Raw genomic sequence first — 13,273 nt, 5'->3', positions numbered from 1 at the left:
ATGAATTCTCCTTCCCTCCATCCACTCCTGCCCTGTATGCTAGGCAGTATGCCATTGTGCTATCATGTTCCTAGTCCTAGAAATATTCTGACAGGGTCTTATCAAGTTCCCAAGTTACACACTATGAAACTGAAAGCCCAAGACAACACATTGTCAGGCTTCATGGCTTGTCCACTTGGCTATCAGGATCTGGGATGCTCCTTTAGTTCTTTCTTAGACCATGTTCTCCTTCAAAACCAGTGCCCCTTTACTAAGATGGGAGGTATAGGGAATTGGAGGGAGGTGGCCTTAAGACCCAGGTCCATTTGGGACATAGGATACCTACCATTAAGGTACTCTGAGCTGGTTTGTTATCTGTCTGAGGTGTTTTTGTTTGTTTTTGGAAAGCATGGGGTTTGAACTCAGGGTCTGGGCACTGTTCTTGAGCTTCTTTTGCTCAGGGCTAGCACTCTACGACTTGAGCCACAGTACCACTTCTGGCTTTTTCTGTTTATGTGATACTGAGGAATCAAACCCAGGGCCTCATGCATGCTAGGCAAGCACTCTACCCCTAAGCCACATTCTCAGCCCCTCTGTGTGAGTTTTTATGGAGCACCTCCTCAGTGTTAGTTTATAGAAGGTTCAGTAAACTCTGAGAGCCTGAAGTATAACTCTATATCACTATAACTCAGTTTGAAAGCTATAGTTGTTCATGTTTGGGCAGTTCTGATCACCTCCTCTTCCCCCTCCTCCTCTTCCTTTTTTCTCCTCCTCACGTTCTGCTGTTTCTGCTGCTGCTTCTGATTCTCCACCTTTTCTTTCTTTCTTCCTCTTCTTCTTCTTCCTCTTTTTCTCCTTCTTTATGAGATAGGGTCTTACTTTGTAGTTCTGGATAGCCTAGAGCTCCCAATCCTTCTGCCTCAACATCCTGAGCATCAGGATTGCAGGCATGTGCTATCACCCTTGATCTAACCAGCTTCTTACCTAATGTAATAGCTTCCAGTATTCCTTCTAGGTAGTGGTCCTGGTAGAATTAACAGTTGGAGTAATCATTACAGTAGGCAGTATGTCTATGTGACTGACTTTGGCTTGGCAGAGAATAGTGCCATGGAGACTTTCTATATTGCTCCCCATGAACACACACACACACACACACACACACACACACACCACATACACACACACCAAGGAGGATTTCTGAACCCTGGTGCCCATCCTCCTTCATTCACTCTTGTCCCACCCATGGCTTGGCACACAACAGGTCATGGCATACAGTGGGAATCACAGAATGTCTGTATTTCTGTCTAGGTTAGAGCTGCTCTTGCTGCCCCTGCACCTCCTTGGGATGGTGCTGGGGATCCCTGCATAAGTCCAAAGCTGCTGAACGGGTCTATTGGTGCCGTTGCCCCCCTGGAACCATCAGCCATGAATCTGTGTTGGAATGAAATAAAAAAGAAGTCTCACAATCTCCGGTAAGGCCTGGCCCATAGAAACTGATACCTTAGGGAATGAGATGGTATCGGGCTGTTTTGCCTGTTGTGGCTTGTCATACTCCACTCAGTCTATGGATCCTCCTTTCCTTGGCATCATCACCTACTTCTCCCCATCCTTTTCCTGGCACTAGGGAAAGAACTCTGAGTTAGAAATCATGAAATTTGCTGGACACTGGTGGCTCATGCCTGTAATCCTAGCTACTCAGGAGGCTGAGATCTGAGGATCATGGTTCAAAGCTAGCCCAGGCAGGAATGTCCATGAGACTCTTGTCTCCAATTAACCACCAGAAAACCAGAAGTGGTGCTGTGGCTCAAGTGGTAGAGCCCTCATATTGAGCTGAAGAGCTCAGGAACCACGCCGAGGCCCAGAATTCAAGACTCACAATCAACAACAACAACAACAAAAATCATGAAATTTATATTTGAGCCTCCATTTTAAATCTTGGGCAAGTTGTTTGACTTCTTAGAATTTTAGCTTCTACTTATTCTATATTTTATGGGGGAAAATGAGTGGAGGAATGATGCCTGCCCTCACTGGCTCATAGAGTAGCCACAAGGTTTGAAGCAATATTTAGAAACGTTTTCTAAATATAAATATGTTGATGAGGAAGTGAGGGTGATGGTGACTCCCCCTCTTTGTCTCCCTGTCTTTTACTTTGATGGGTCTTAGTGTTTGCTTTTCCATGTCTTTACGTCTTCTACTCCCACTCATGGGCTATTAGCTCAGGTAAGTGCAACTCCATAAGATCCTGAAGTCAATCTCTATATGTTATTCGCTTTCCCCTATCCCTGTGTGTATACCTGTCATCTTCCCTCTCTACCCTGTACCATCAAAGCCCCTGGCCTATTGTAGGCTTTGGTGGGATGAAGAGTCAGATAAACCTGGGTTCAGATCATAATTCTGCCAGTGACTTAGCTGTATGATTGTGTACAAACCATTTAACCTCTCTGGGTGATAGTAATGCCCACTCAAGATCATTGTGAGACAAAGGAGTGGCCCAGGCAGAAGAAAGCAAAGGTAGATAGTTGTTATTGCCAGATAAGGACTACACACAGCCTTGATCACATTCCAACTACCTACTACTTGGATTTCATATCAAGTTTCATTTAGGGGTCAGGGAAGGAGGACAAAGATGAGTACATGGCATACATTTTCCTTATTGCATAACTCTAGCCAATGCTTTAGTCATCCTTTGGATCCCTCAAGCTGCTTACAGTTGTACACATCCTTGCCCATGTGGAGTACCCAGGATCAACCATCAACCCTGCCCATCCCAAGTACTGCAATCTCTCCTGCTCACACAAGGCTGGGAGCAGCCCATCCAGAAAAGCAATTTAATGTAACTTAGATTTTTTCCAGGGCAAGTGGGGAACCAGACAGCTGTCCCCCTAATGCCTTTCCTCACTTTCCTACCCTTCCTGTCTTACTGCTGAGTGTGCAATGAAAGTAACTGACATCCACCATATCATTTTAAACCATTTGACTGTGGGATAACTACTTACCTACAGGCCAAAAAGTTGACTTTAATATGGTATTTCACCCAGAGAGACCTCAGGAGCTTCTGTGGGTGGGTAAGAGATGAGTTCAGGCCTCCTTCCATTTCAGCTAGGGCAGCAACTGTTGAAATCATTTTATATGTTAAGGTTCCACATACGTGTTTATTTGGAAAAATATATTTTGCCACTTAAAAAGAAGATTGAACATCATTAGTCTTACCTGTTGTATGCAGCGCTCGCCTAGAGGCCTTCTCAGACCACAGTGGAAAACTCCAGCTCCCGCTCCAAGAGATTATTGACTGGCTCAGCCAAAAGGATGAGGAGTTGTCGGCTCAGCTTCCCCTACAAGGGGATGTATCCCTGGTGCAGCAGGAGAAGGAAACACACGCGGTAGGTTAGAATCATGGAAGCCTGTCATGTAGCCTCTCAGTGACAAAGGGATCCTTCTTACCATACCCTGAAAGTCAGGCCTTCAGTTCTGCTTTGACACCTAAAGCAGCACAAGGTGGCCTACGACCTTGCTAGTTCGTAGGGAGCACTCTACAGGTCTTTCCATCCTATTTAAAATCTTCCCTTAGCTAGGTGCTGGTGGCTTACACCTGTAATCCTAGCTATGCAGGAGGCTGAGATCTGAGGATTGGGGTTTGAAGCTAGCCTAGGAAAATTTTTGTCTGTGAGACTCTTATCTCCAATTAACTAGCAAAAAGCCAGAAGTGGAGGTGGGATGAAGTGGTAGAGCACCAGCCCCAAGCAAAAAAGCCAAGAGAAAATACTCAGCCCCAGTACTGGCACACATGTGCACGCAGGCATACTCTCTCTCTCTCTCTCTCTCTCTCTCTTTCTCTCTCTCTCTCTCTCACACACACACACACTTGATTTTTGGTGGAAGAATATGGAAATGAATACAGTATAATGTTAAGTAAAATCATGCACATGAATCTCAGTTGGATAAAATGTGTATAGATGTGTGCAGAAGAGAGGCAGCTAGAGCAAAATGAAATGGTAAACATGGTTAATTCACTTCGATGACAAAATTGGAATTATTTTTAATTTAATTTTTCATATTTTTGTTCATTTTAATGTTTCTATGGTATATATTGCCTCTATAAAACAAATGCAGGATGCAACACCAAACAATATAAAAGAACACATATAACTGCATGGTATGGCATCATTTGCAGTGGTGGGAAACTTTTATACTGCCAAAAGCCTCTTGTATATTTGTTTGCTTGTTCATTTTATTTCATTTTTTTGCTGGTCCTAGGGCTTGAACTTAGGGCCTGGGCGTTGTCCCTTTGCCTCTTTGTGCTCAAGGGTAGCTCTCTACCACTTGAGTTACAGTGCCACTTGCAGCTTTTTCTGCATAGTTTATTGGAGATAAGAGTCTCACAGACCTTCCTACCCAGGCTGGCTTTGAACTGAGAAACTCAGATCTCAGCCTCCTGAGTAGCTAGGATTACAGGCATGAGCAACTGGGTGCCTGACTCATTTGCATTTTTATAATATCATTAATGGGCTTAGATTTATTGAAATTTGCTTTGGGTAAAAAACTCTAAAATTTACTGTTTCATACCACTTATAGTTTCTTTGCTTTCCTGTACAGGGCCAGACCAAATGATTTCACAAGCCTTATATGGTCCTCACAACAAACACTCCCTACCCAACCTTGGTGGGAGCAGGCAGTGTATTGAGTGGGTAAAAAGCAGATGTGAATGAGTACGCTGTGTGATGATATAAGGTTCAAAAGTAGGCAAAATGAATGGGTGATTTTACAAGTTACTGTTGAAGATATTGAGGCAAGATAGGAAGAGATCTAGGTGTTTGTCTCAGTAGTGTTCCACAGGTGAAATTTGCTCTATGGAATTCAACAAACTAAACACTTTTTATTTGTATGTTCTATTTATATTTTCAAAAACTACAATCAAAATCTTAGTAGAAATTCTCCTATCTGGCTTTTAATTTCTCTAAACACCTTACAGGGAACTGTATGCCTTTTCTAGAAAACAAAGATCGCCTCTACATTTCTCTCTCTGTCATGGCCAGACTCATTCCCAGTATTATCTATTCTTGGGCCTGAAGGGAGGGCTATATCACTTCTTTTCCAGGTAACCCCATGCTATCTAGTGATTTATTGAGAAGTAAGATTAATTGCAGGATGGAATTAAAAGCAATTGAGACACATTTTTTTTCTTGTTAACCATCCTGCTAAACTTCACAGGCCTTTATGGAAGAAGTTAAGTCACGGGGCCCTTACATCTACTCTGTGCTGGAGTCAGCTCAGGCTTTTCTGTCCCAGCACCCATTTGAGGAACTAGAGGAGCCTAATTCTGAGAGCAAAGGTAAGTGGTATTCCACTCTTTACCCCTTCCTTTTTGAACTGCTTTTCCCCATACTCATTTTCTCACCTAAGGTCTGGTAAGATAGTTTCATTTTATGAATCCAGTTAGGAGGAGCAAGATTCATAATCATAAGAAAAGGCAAACAGAGCAGAATTTGAAGCAGGGGTCATGAGCATGTCACCCAATGCTATATGTGGCTCTTTGGAGGATCACATGTGAGATACTGGTTTTTGTTTGTTTGAATTTTGTTACTTTTTTGATAGTACTGGTATTTGAACTTGGGGGCCTCACATTTGTTCAGCTTCCTTGCTTGACTAACACTCTATCACTTGAGACACGTCTCTACCTGGATTTTTTTGCTGGTAAATTGGAGATGGAGTATCATAGCCTTTTTTTTTTTTTTTGCCTTGGCTGGCCTTGAACTGCAATCTTCTAGATCTCAGTTTCTTGAATAGATAGGGTTACAGGCATTACCCAGGATCACCCAGCCATTTTTAAATAAAGTATGAGCATTTTTTAAGTCAAATGAAATGAACAGATTCAGCAAGTAAAAATAGCGGTATGGTTCTTTAAAAAAAACATTTTGCTATATTCAAAATAAAGAGATGTGATGATGCAGTTATCAACCAGCAACAAAAAGAATAGCCTTAAAATCTAAAAAGTTAGGTAATTGTGGTCCTTTGATACAGCCCTGGCTTTCTCTTTCACTTAATAAAGGTACCCTGACTACAATCAAATAAGGTGATAAGGTGGAATCCCTGAAGATTAGTTCTGAGTGGTGGTCTAGCAAGTCCCCTTTTCCAGAGAGAATTCTGAACCCTCTAAAATAGGTGTGAACAAGATGGAAAAGATCCTTCATTGAGCCTTTTGTCAATTCTGTTTACTTTCTCAATTTATTTCTAGGCTCTCAATGGGAGAGCTAGTACTTAATTTGCTGCCCAATAGGCCTCAGGACAAGTTCAAGACAGAGCAAGATAATTCCAATTAGCTTAGAGCTTTGGGGCTCTGAATCTTCTTGGAAGTGGAAGTCTGAGGGACAAAGAAGAAACCTAAACCGAGTAGAATAGAAGAGCTGGAGGTATTAATACCAATCTCTCCTAGACTAAGACTTAATAAAATGTCTCCCTGCTTTGAATATTAAATCAACAGTAGACACTAATGGGCAAATCACATTCCAGGGTCATATGAATAGGACTTAGATGATTTGTCTCTCGACTCCTCTTCTAATATGTTGTCATTTTTTTAAAAAAAAATTGTAATTGACAGGCTGGGAATGTGGCTCAGTGGTAAGGTGCTTGTCTTGCAAGCATGAAGCCCTGGGTTCAATTCCTCAGTACCACATACACAAAAAAAGCCAGAAGTGGTGCTGTGGCTCAAGTCATAGAGTGCTAGCCTTGAGCAAAAAGAAGCTCAGGGACAGTGCCTAGACCCGAAGTCCTAGCCCCAGGACTGGCAAAAAAAAAAAAATCGTTATTGAAAAGTTGATGAGCAGGTTGTTACAGTTACATAACTAAGGTAATGAGTACGTTTGTTTGTTTGTTTTTCAGGTAAGGGGTAGGTTTATTCATCATTCTGGCTGGCACCAGGCATCTTGGCCCTCCATGTGGCTGGGAAAGGCCTGGGAAAGACCTGGGAAAGAGCTAGGAAAAGAGGGCATCTGGGCCTGGGCTAGGCCTTATCTAGGGTATGAGTGGAGAAAGGTATGGCCACATCAAAATCAGATGTGACCTCAGCGGATGCAGATGTGACCTCTTCCAGGTGTGCCAATTGCCTAGGTAATGCAGGTACTGGGTGGAGACTTAGCTGTGAGGAGGGTGGAGTCTGCCGGTCATCCAGGAGCGGACCTTACATTCCAGCCTTTTAATAATCATGAAATAGGGCGGGGATTCTCTCTGTCTACTTCCTCCTGACAGGGGGCGTTGACATTAGGGGTAAAAGGCTGGAATTTGGTCCCAGAGAAGGCAATGAACAGCAGCTGTCCCTTGGTGGCATGGGTCCTTAGATGAAGTCTGAAGAAATCTCATGAGGCATTGAGGGGCTGGAAAAAAATACTAGAGAGCAAATAAATGGCAAGAGGAAGGACTTGGGGCTGAAAATGTTGGTAGAAATGTCCCTAGCTACTTGTGACATCTGGTGACTAGGTAGAGGAGAAGTCAAGTGACAAAGGCAAAAAATATAAATTCCTGTCTGGTTAATAGGTAGACAGGTATAGACATTGGATGGGCAGGCTTCTTGCTTCTATTGACCTCCCAGCTCTGGTTAATTTTGAAAGGGCAGGCACAAAGTAGCTGATGTGACATCATCTCCTCTTACTCCTCTCCATGTTCCCTTGTTCCCCAGACTGGCTGAGTCTAGGTGCTCGTTGCTGGGATGGTTTGTTCCAGTTGGTATTCAAGGAGGTTTGAACTTAAGGCATGGGCACTATTCCTGAGCACTTCTGCTTAAGGCTAGTGCTCTACCACATTGAGTTACAGTACCACTTCCAGTGTTTGGCTGGTTAAAGATAAGAGTCTTGAGCCACACTTCCAGCCTGGCTCTTTGCAGGTTAGTTGGCAGATGGAGTCTAAAGGATTTTTCAGCCCGGGCTGGCTTTGAACTGCAATTCTTTGCCACAAAAGCCCTTTATTATTTCCAATTAAAGCAACAAGGAGATCAAATAGAATAGAGCTTACCTGGTCCTTATCAAGAATTGACCAACAAATATTCTGCAATGACAAAACTTGTTAGATGTGATGAGAATTTTACCACAGACAGGCCCAGAATTTTAGAACCATGTAGTCAGTAGTAGAATATACAACACAAAACAAAAAAGGCAAAACTCAAAATCTAAAATTTTTTAGAACAATGTGTAGACATCTTTGCTAACAAAGCACATCAGATGGTTGGGCCTCACTTACCAGGGCCGGTGAAAAGAGCAACTTGTTAGCAAGGTACCTTAGAATAGATGGATGGAGTGGTAAGCTTGGTGGAAGGTTAAGGGTCAGATGGGGCCAAACCCTTAACCCACCATGTGGCCAAGATGGCAAATTCAAGACAGCAAATTGCTGAAAAAAATGCAAAGAAACCCTGAACAAACAGATCAAGCCTACATTAGCTAGTCTTTGAGAGGGAACCTGGAGGGGGGTCCCGGGGCCCAGCCTGCATCTCACTCTTCAGGGCACAAGCCAAAATGTAGAAAAGAGAAAGGAAGAGATAGGGAAAGTTGGACATGACTGGCAGAGAGAGAGCAAAGAGAGCCTGAAAGTAAACACACTTCTGACCATTTACCATTGCAGTGGCAAAAACTGTCTGTATCTGAGTATGGCATAAAAATTAGGTGCTCTGGCTTTCCAGGGAGCACAGGAGGCATTTCAAAGGGGTTTCACGGCTTGGGTGTGGCTTGCAGCACCCCATTAATTGTGTAGGAGAGTCAGTCTGGTGAGTGAAGGAAAGCTGACCAGGCAGAAGCGGCATCCCGACTTCCCCCAAAGCCCTCTGGAGAGAAATGGCCAAGCCCCCAAAACCAAGCGTATTCGGCTTCAGAGGTGACCGGCCTTTCAGCTAAAGGCCATAGGAGCTCTCTGGCATGGCACCACGTCTGGACAGAGACTGAGCAACAGAGAGCCATAGAGTATAGTTTCACTCACCAGAGTAGAGAAGTGGTGTGGACGTGGATGTGAAGGCCAGCAATGGTATCGATGCACTGTGTCAGCAGCAGACAGACCAGTTCGCAAAAGGCTGTCAGAACTGTGGGTATTCCTCAGAGCAAAAAGGGAAGAACAAACAAAAAAAGAGGGGAAAAAACAGAGAGGAATCCTACCTATCCTGACTTTAAGCCCTTTATCCGAGTCACAGCACCATTTATGTTAGGTTTTTAAAAAGAGGTAGCCGAGTAAGAACAGTACCACCCACGTGGTATTCAGGTAAGGGGTAGGTTTATTCAGTAGACCTGGCACCAGGCCATCTTGGCCCTCCATGTGGCTGGGAAAGGCCTGGGAAAGAGCTGGGAAAAGAGCAGTACATTTGTTTTTAAACTTGCCATGTTGTTTTTTTTTAATGTAAGGAAATCCACCATAATATAGGATGGAGCAAAACTGTCTCTTGAATGTGGTGGTGGATACATGAACCAACATGTGATAATACTGCACAGAACTACATATGCATATGAATATACATAAACACCCCCAGAATGAATACAAATAAAACTAGGGGACACTTAATAAAACTAATGGGTTATGTCAATGTCAAACCCTGGGTGGGACATTGTACTACCATTTTACCAATTGTGGGTAAAGGACATATGAGATTTCTGTGCTATCCTTTATGATTGCATGTGAACCTAAAACCATGTCAAAATAAATAGTTTGTCTTTGAAAAACTAAATGAGCAATAGGCATTTACCCATGCAAAATATGTATTTATATAAGTATGAATATATACACAAGCAAGCACATACATACACACATTTTACAAAGGGGGGGGTTCTTTGTCTCTGCCTTTTCCTGGTTCTCCCCTCCCTGGTTAGCCTGACCTGGCTTCCTGCCTGCACTTGCAGATACCTCCCCCAGACAGCGGATCCAGAATCTTAGCCGCTTTGTATGGAAGCAGGCAACTGTAGCCAGTGAACTATGGGAGAAGCTGACAGCCCGTTGTGTGGACCAGCACCGCCATATTGAGCATACTCTAGAACAGTTGTTGGAGATCCAAGCAGCAATGGAAGAGTTGAGCACTACTTTGACCCAAGCTGAGGGAGTCAGAGCCACATGGGAGCCCATTGGGGATCTGTTCATTGATTCACTCCCAGAACACATCCAAGCTATTAAGGTATGCAGACCCCTCTCCTGGCTACAATCCCCAGTGAGACTTGATAATATTACCCCTGCTGAGACTCCTTTGTTGGCCTGGACTACAACTCAGACTCTCTTGATTTATTTTCTAGATTTGGGACTGGTTTGTTTATAGTCCTCACTGTTCTATTGTCTTCTCTTTTCCTGGTTTTTGGCGATGAGGAGAAGAAGCCATACACTGTGGCCACCAACATCTTAGTCTAGTTGCCTAGCCAAACACTGCTATTGTGTTGTTGAAACAAAACTTCTGGATGGAAAGGGAGGAGTTGAGGTGAATGACTAACAGGTCCTCTTTCCCACTCTCTGTCTGTTGTGACACTTGGGTCCTGGTTCTCCAGCTGTTCAAAGAAGAATTCTCCCCTGTGAAGGATGGAGTGAAGTTGGTGAATGATCTGGCCCACCAACTTGCCATTTCTGATGTACACTTGTCAATGGAGAATTCTCGGGCTCTGGAGCAGATTAACATCCGGTGGAAACAACTCCAGGTAGAAGAGTGATTTGGAGTGAGCCATGAGAAAGCTTGGGGGAAACTGCTGAAATGAAACCTACATGGAAAAGCATTAGTACCAAATGTGCAGGCCAGAAACAACTTCTTAATCCCTAAGCCTCAAGGAGTGATGGAACCGAAGAAGTAGAAGGGCTTATCTAGATGTGGACACTCAGAGAAGACAGAAACCAGGGAAGAGTGACTGAAATTAGGGAGGCATTTCCTGGAACTGCTCAAGAAGGGCTAGGAGTAGGATGATGGTGGGAGGAGCTAGAACAGGGGAAAAAAACAGCTTATGAGAGCTCAGAAAGATCCCAGAGGTACCCACACAGCCCATGTTAAATAGCTGACATGAATCCACAACTTTCCTATCTGTTCTTTTATAGGCATCGGTTGGTGAGAGGCTTAAACAGCTCCAGGATGCTCACCGAGACTTTGGGCCTGGGTCCCAGCACTTTCTATCCTGTATGTGAGCCAAACTGAATTTCACTTAGCAGAACCTTAGCCGCTATTGTTCCCTTGGGGGCAGTAAGGATACAGCAATGTACTATAGTGATGAAAAGAACAAACTCCTCAGAAATATCCAGGTCTTAGTCACTGTATCTTAATAGCTGTGAAAACTTGAAAAAATAGCATAACTCTATCTCAATTTTCTCATCTGCAAACAGGGGAATGTTACCTAGCTCAGTAGGCTATAGAAATTAAGTGACATTTTTGTTCAACAATATTTATTATGGGCCAAGTACTTTTCTGAGCTTTGGGGCCATATTAGTAAACAAAACAGACAGAACTGCTTAGACATGGACAGCTTACATTCTAATAGAGGACACCAGATCAGAAACAAATGAATAAAATATGTATAAGGTCAATTATGGGAGTACTATGGGGAAAATAAAGACATGAAGGCATGTATAGAGAGTTCTGGATTTAAAAGGAAGAGGTGTTGCAGCGGTCTTCATAGGACAGTTGAGCAGAGAAATATAGGAGGTGAGTGTGAACTATGTGGGTCTCCAAAGGAAGAACATTCTAGGCAATGATTCTAGTTCCTTAAAGCAGGAACATGCTGAGGGACAAAGGAAGGCCATGAGAAAGAGAACAAAGAGACAAGAGCAGGGAGGCCATAACACAGATAATTTTGAGGGTGAAAGTAAGAACATTAAGGTTTGTTCCAAGTGGAATAAATAACATTTGAGAAGATTTGAGGTGAAGGATGACATCATCTATTGTGTGCTTCAAGAATAAATTGTTAAGTATAAATTGCTGAGGGGAAAGAATGAGAGCAGAGACACCAGTTAGGAGGCAAATTGCAATAATCTAGATGAGGGATGATGGTGGCCCAGATCAAGGGATTAGCAGTGGAAATGATGAGAATTCACAGAAAAGAAAAATAAGATATGCTTCCCCAAAGCATGAGCATGGTACCTAGCACATTGCTGGAGCTCAATAAATGTTAACAATGGGTAGAATTATTAAAATTTAAATAGTAATAGGTAGCCATACCCATATACTATACTCAGAGCCTCTCCTGGAAGATCATGAAAGATAAAGACATGGGGCTGAAGGGGTATGGGTGTCTAGAATTCCTCATGAGAGAGAAAAGGGCACTACCATTTCCCTCTGTCCCACAGAGCTGAGAACATTGGCCTAAGGGGAAGGGCTTGGAGTCCCATAAAGAAAGTAAACTTTATATCCACAGAAGCAGCCTGCAGTTTGAATGGATAAAATGGCAGTCTGCTTAGGGAGAAGAAAGTTAGGGTGGTCATGGTGGTCAAGTATTTTTGCCCATGCCGTAGCCACGTCACTCATATGTCAGGGCATCAGTGGCAACTTCTTCCTTCTCTTCTCTCTAACATCAGGGAGACAGGTATGTTTATTAGAAGTGATAACCCTATCCTCCAGGGCTATTAACAATTGTCAGCAAGGGGCAGATATATCTTTGGGGGACTTATCAACTTTTGGGGAAGATAGAATAGGGCAATGGCCAGGAGGCTTGAAGAATATCATTGGCCAGCTTTCTTTCTCTTCTTTACTAGCCTCTGTCCAGGTTCCCTGGGAAAGAGCAATTTCACCTAATAAAGTTCCTTACTACATCAAGTAAGTGATTATCAGAATCAGACATGGGTCAATCACCTCCTCACTTGTTTGTCTTTTTGCCAATCATCTCTGTTAGTTCTTGTCCTGGGAATTTCTCCATCCAGTCTCATTTTCCTCCTACTCAGAGCACAAGATTTTACTTGGGTACGGTGTACTCCTATGCTCTGGAATCTTGAGAGTTCACCTGCAGCCTGTTGCATCCAATCTTATTGCTGATTGATGTGTGCACATAGGTGTTGGGTATGAGGATGTTGGTGCTATTGATGATTTTATTTGTAGTCACCAGGCTCAGACCACATGCTGGGACCATCCCAAGATGACTGAGTTATACCAAACCCTAGGTAAGAATGTGGGGTTCCTGTGTAGGGTGGGGATGTGTACAGCTGTCCTATAATGTCCATCAGTAAAGAGGTGTGGAAAAAGAAAATACATTATAGATACAAAATGGAATACTTCTTAACCTTAAGACAACATTTGTGACAATTGGAATGGGCCTGAACTTAAGAGAAATAAGCTAGACTCAGAAAGAAAAATACCACATAATCCCACTTATATAAG

General features: G+C 43.1%; 1 protein-coding gene across 2 annotated transcripts in view; it reads left to right on the top strand.

The window, feature by feature from the left end:
- Drp2 (dystrophin related protein 2) overlaps positions 1-13,273 on the top strand; it is a 49,023-nt gene that overhangs the window by 17,701 nt on the left and 18,049 nt on the right. For both annotated transcript variants that reach the window (XM_013035072.1, XM_013035073.1), the window contains 8 exons: positions 1,288-1,451; positions 3,203-3,359; positions 5,188-5,308; positions 9,843-10,111; positions 10,473-10,619; positions 11,008-11,086; positions 12,655-12,715; positions 12,995-13,056. In XM_013035072.1, the coding sequence (XP_012890526.1) occupies positions 1,288-1,451; positions 3,203-3,359; positions 5,188-5,308; positions 9,843-10,111; positions 10,473-10,619; positions 11,008-11,086; positions 12,655-12,715; positions 12,995-13,056 (1,060 nt within the window). The remainder of the gene's footprint in view (positions 1-1,287; positions 1,452-3,202; positions 3,360-5,187; positions 5,309-9,842; positions 10,112-10,472; positions 10,620-11,007; positions 11,087-12,654; positions 12,716-12,994; positions 13,057-13,273) is intronic.

The sequence above is a fragment of the Dipodomys ordii genome, unplaced genomic scaffold (genome assembly GCF_000151885.1).
Source record: "Dipodomys ordii isolate 6190 unplaced genomic scaffold, Dord_2.0 Scaffold203, whole genome shotgun sequence".
NCBI lineage: Eukaryota > Metazoa > Chordata > Mammalia > Rodentia > Heteromyidae > Dipodomys > Dipodomys ordii.
Note: the sequence above shows the minus strand (reverse complement) of the source record. Positions and strands in the feature narration are given on the sequence as shown.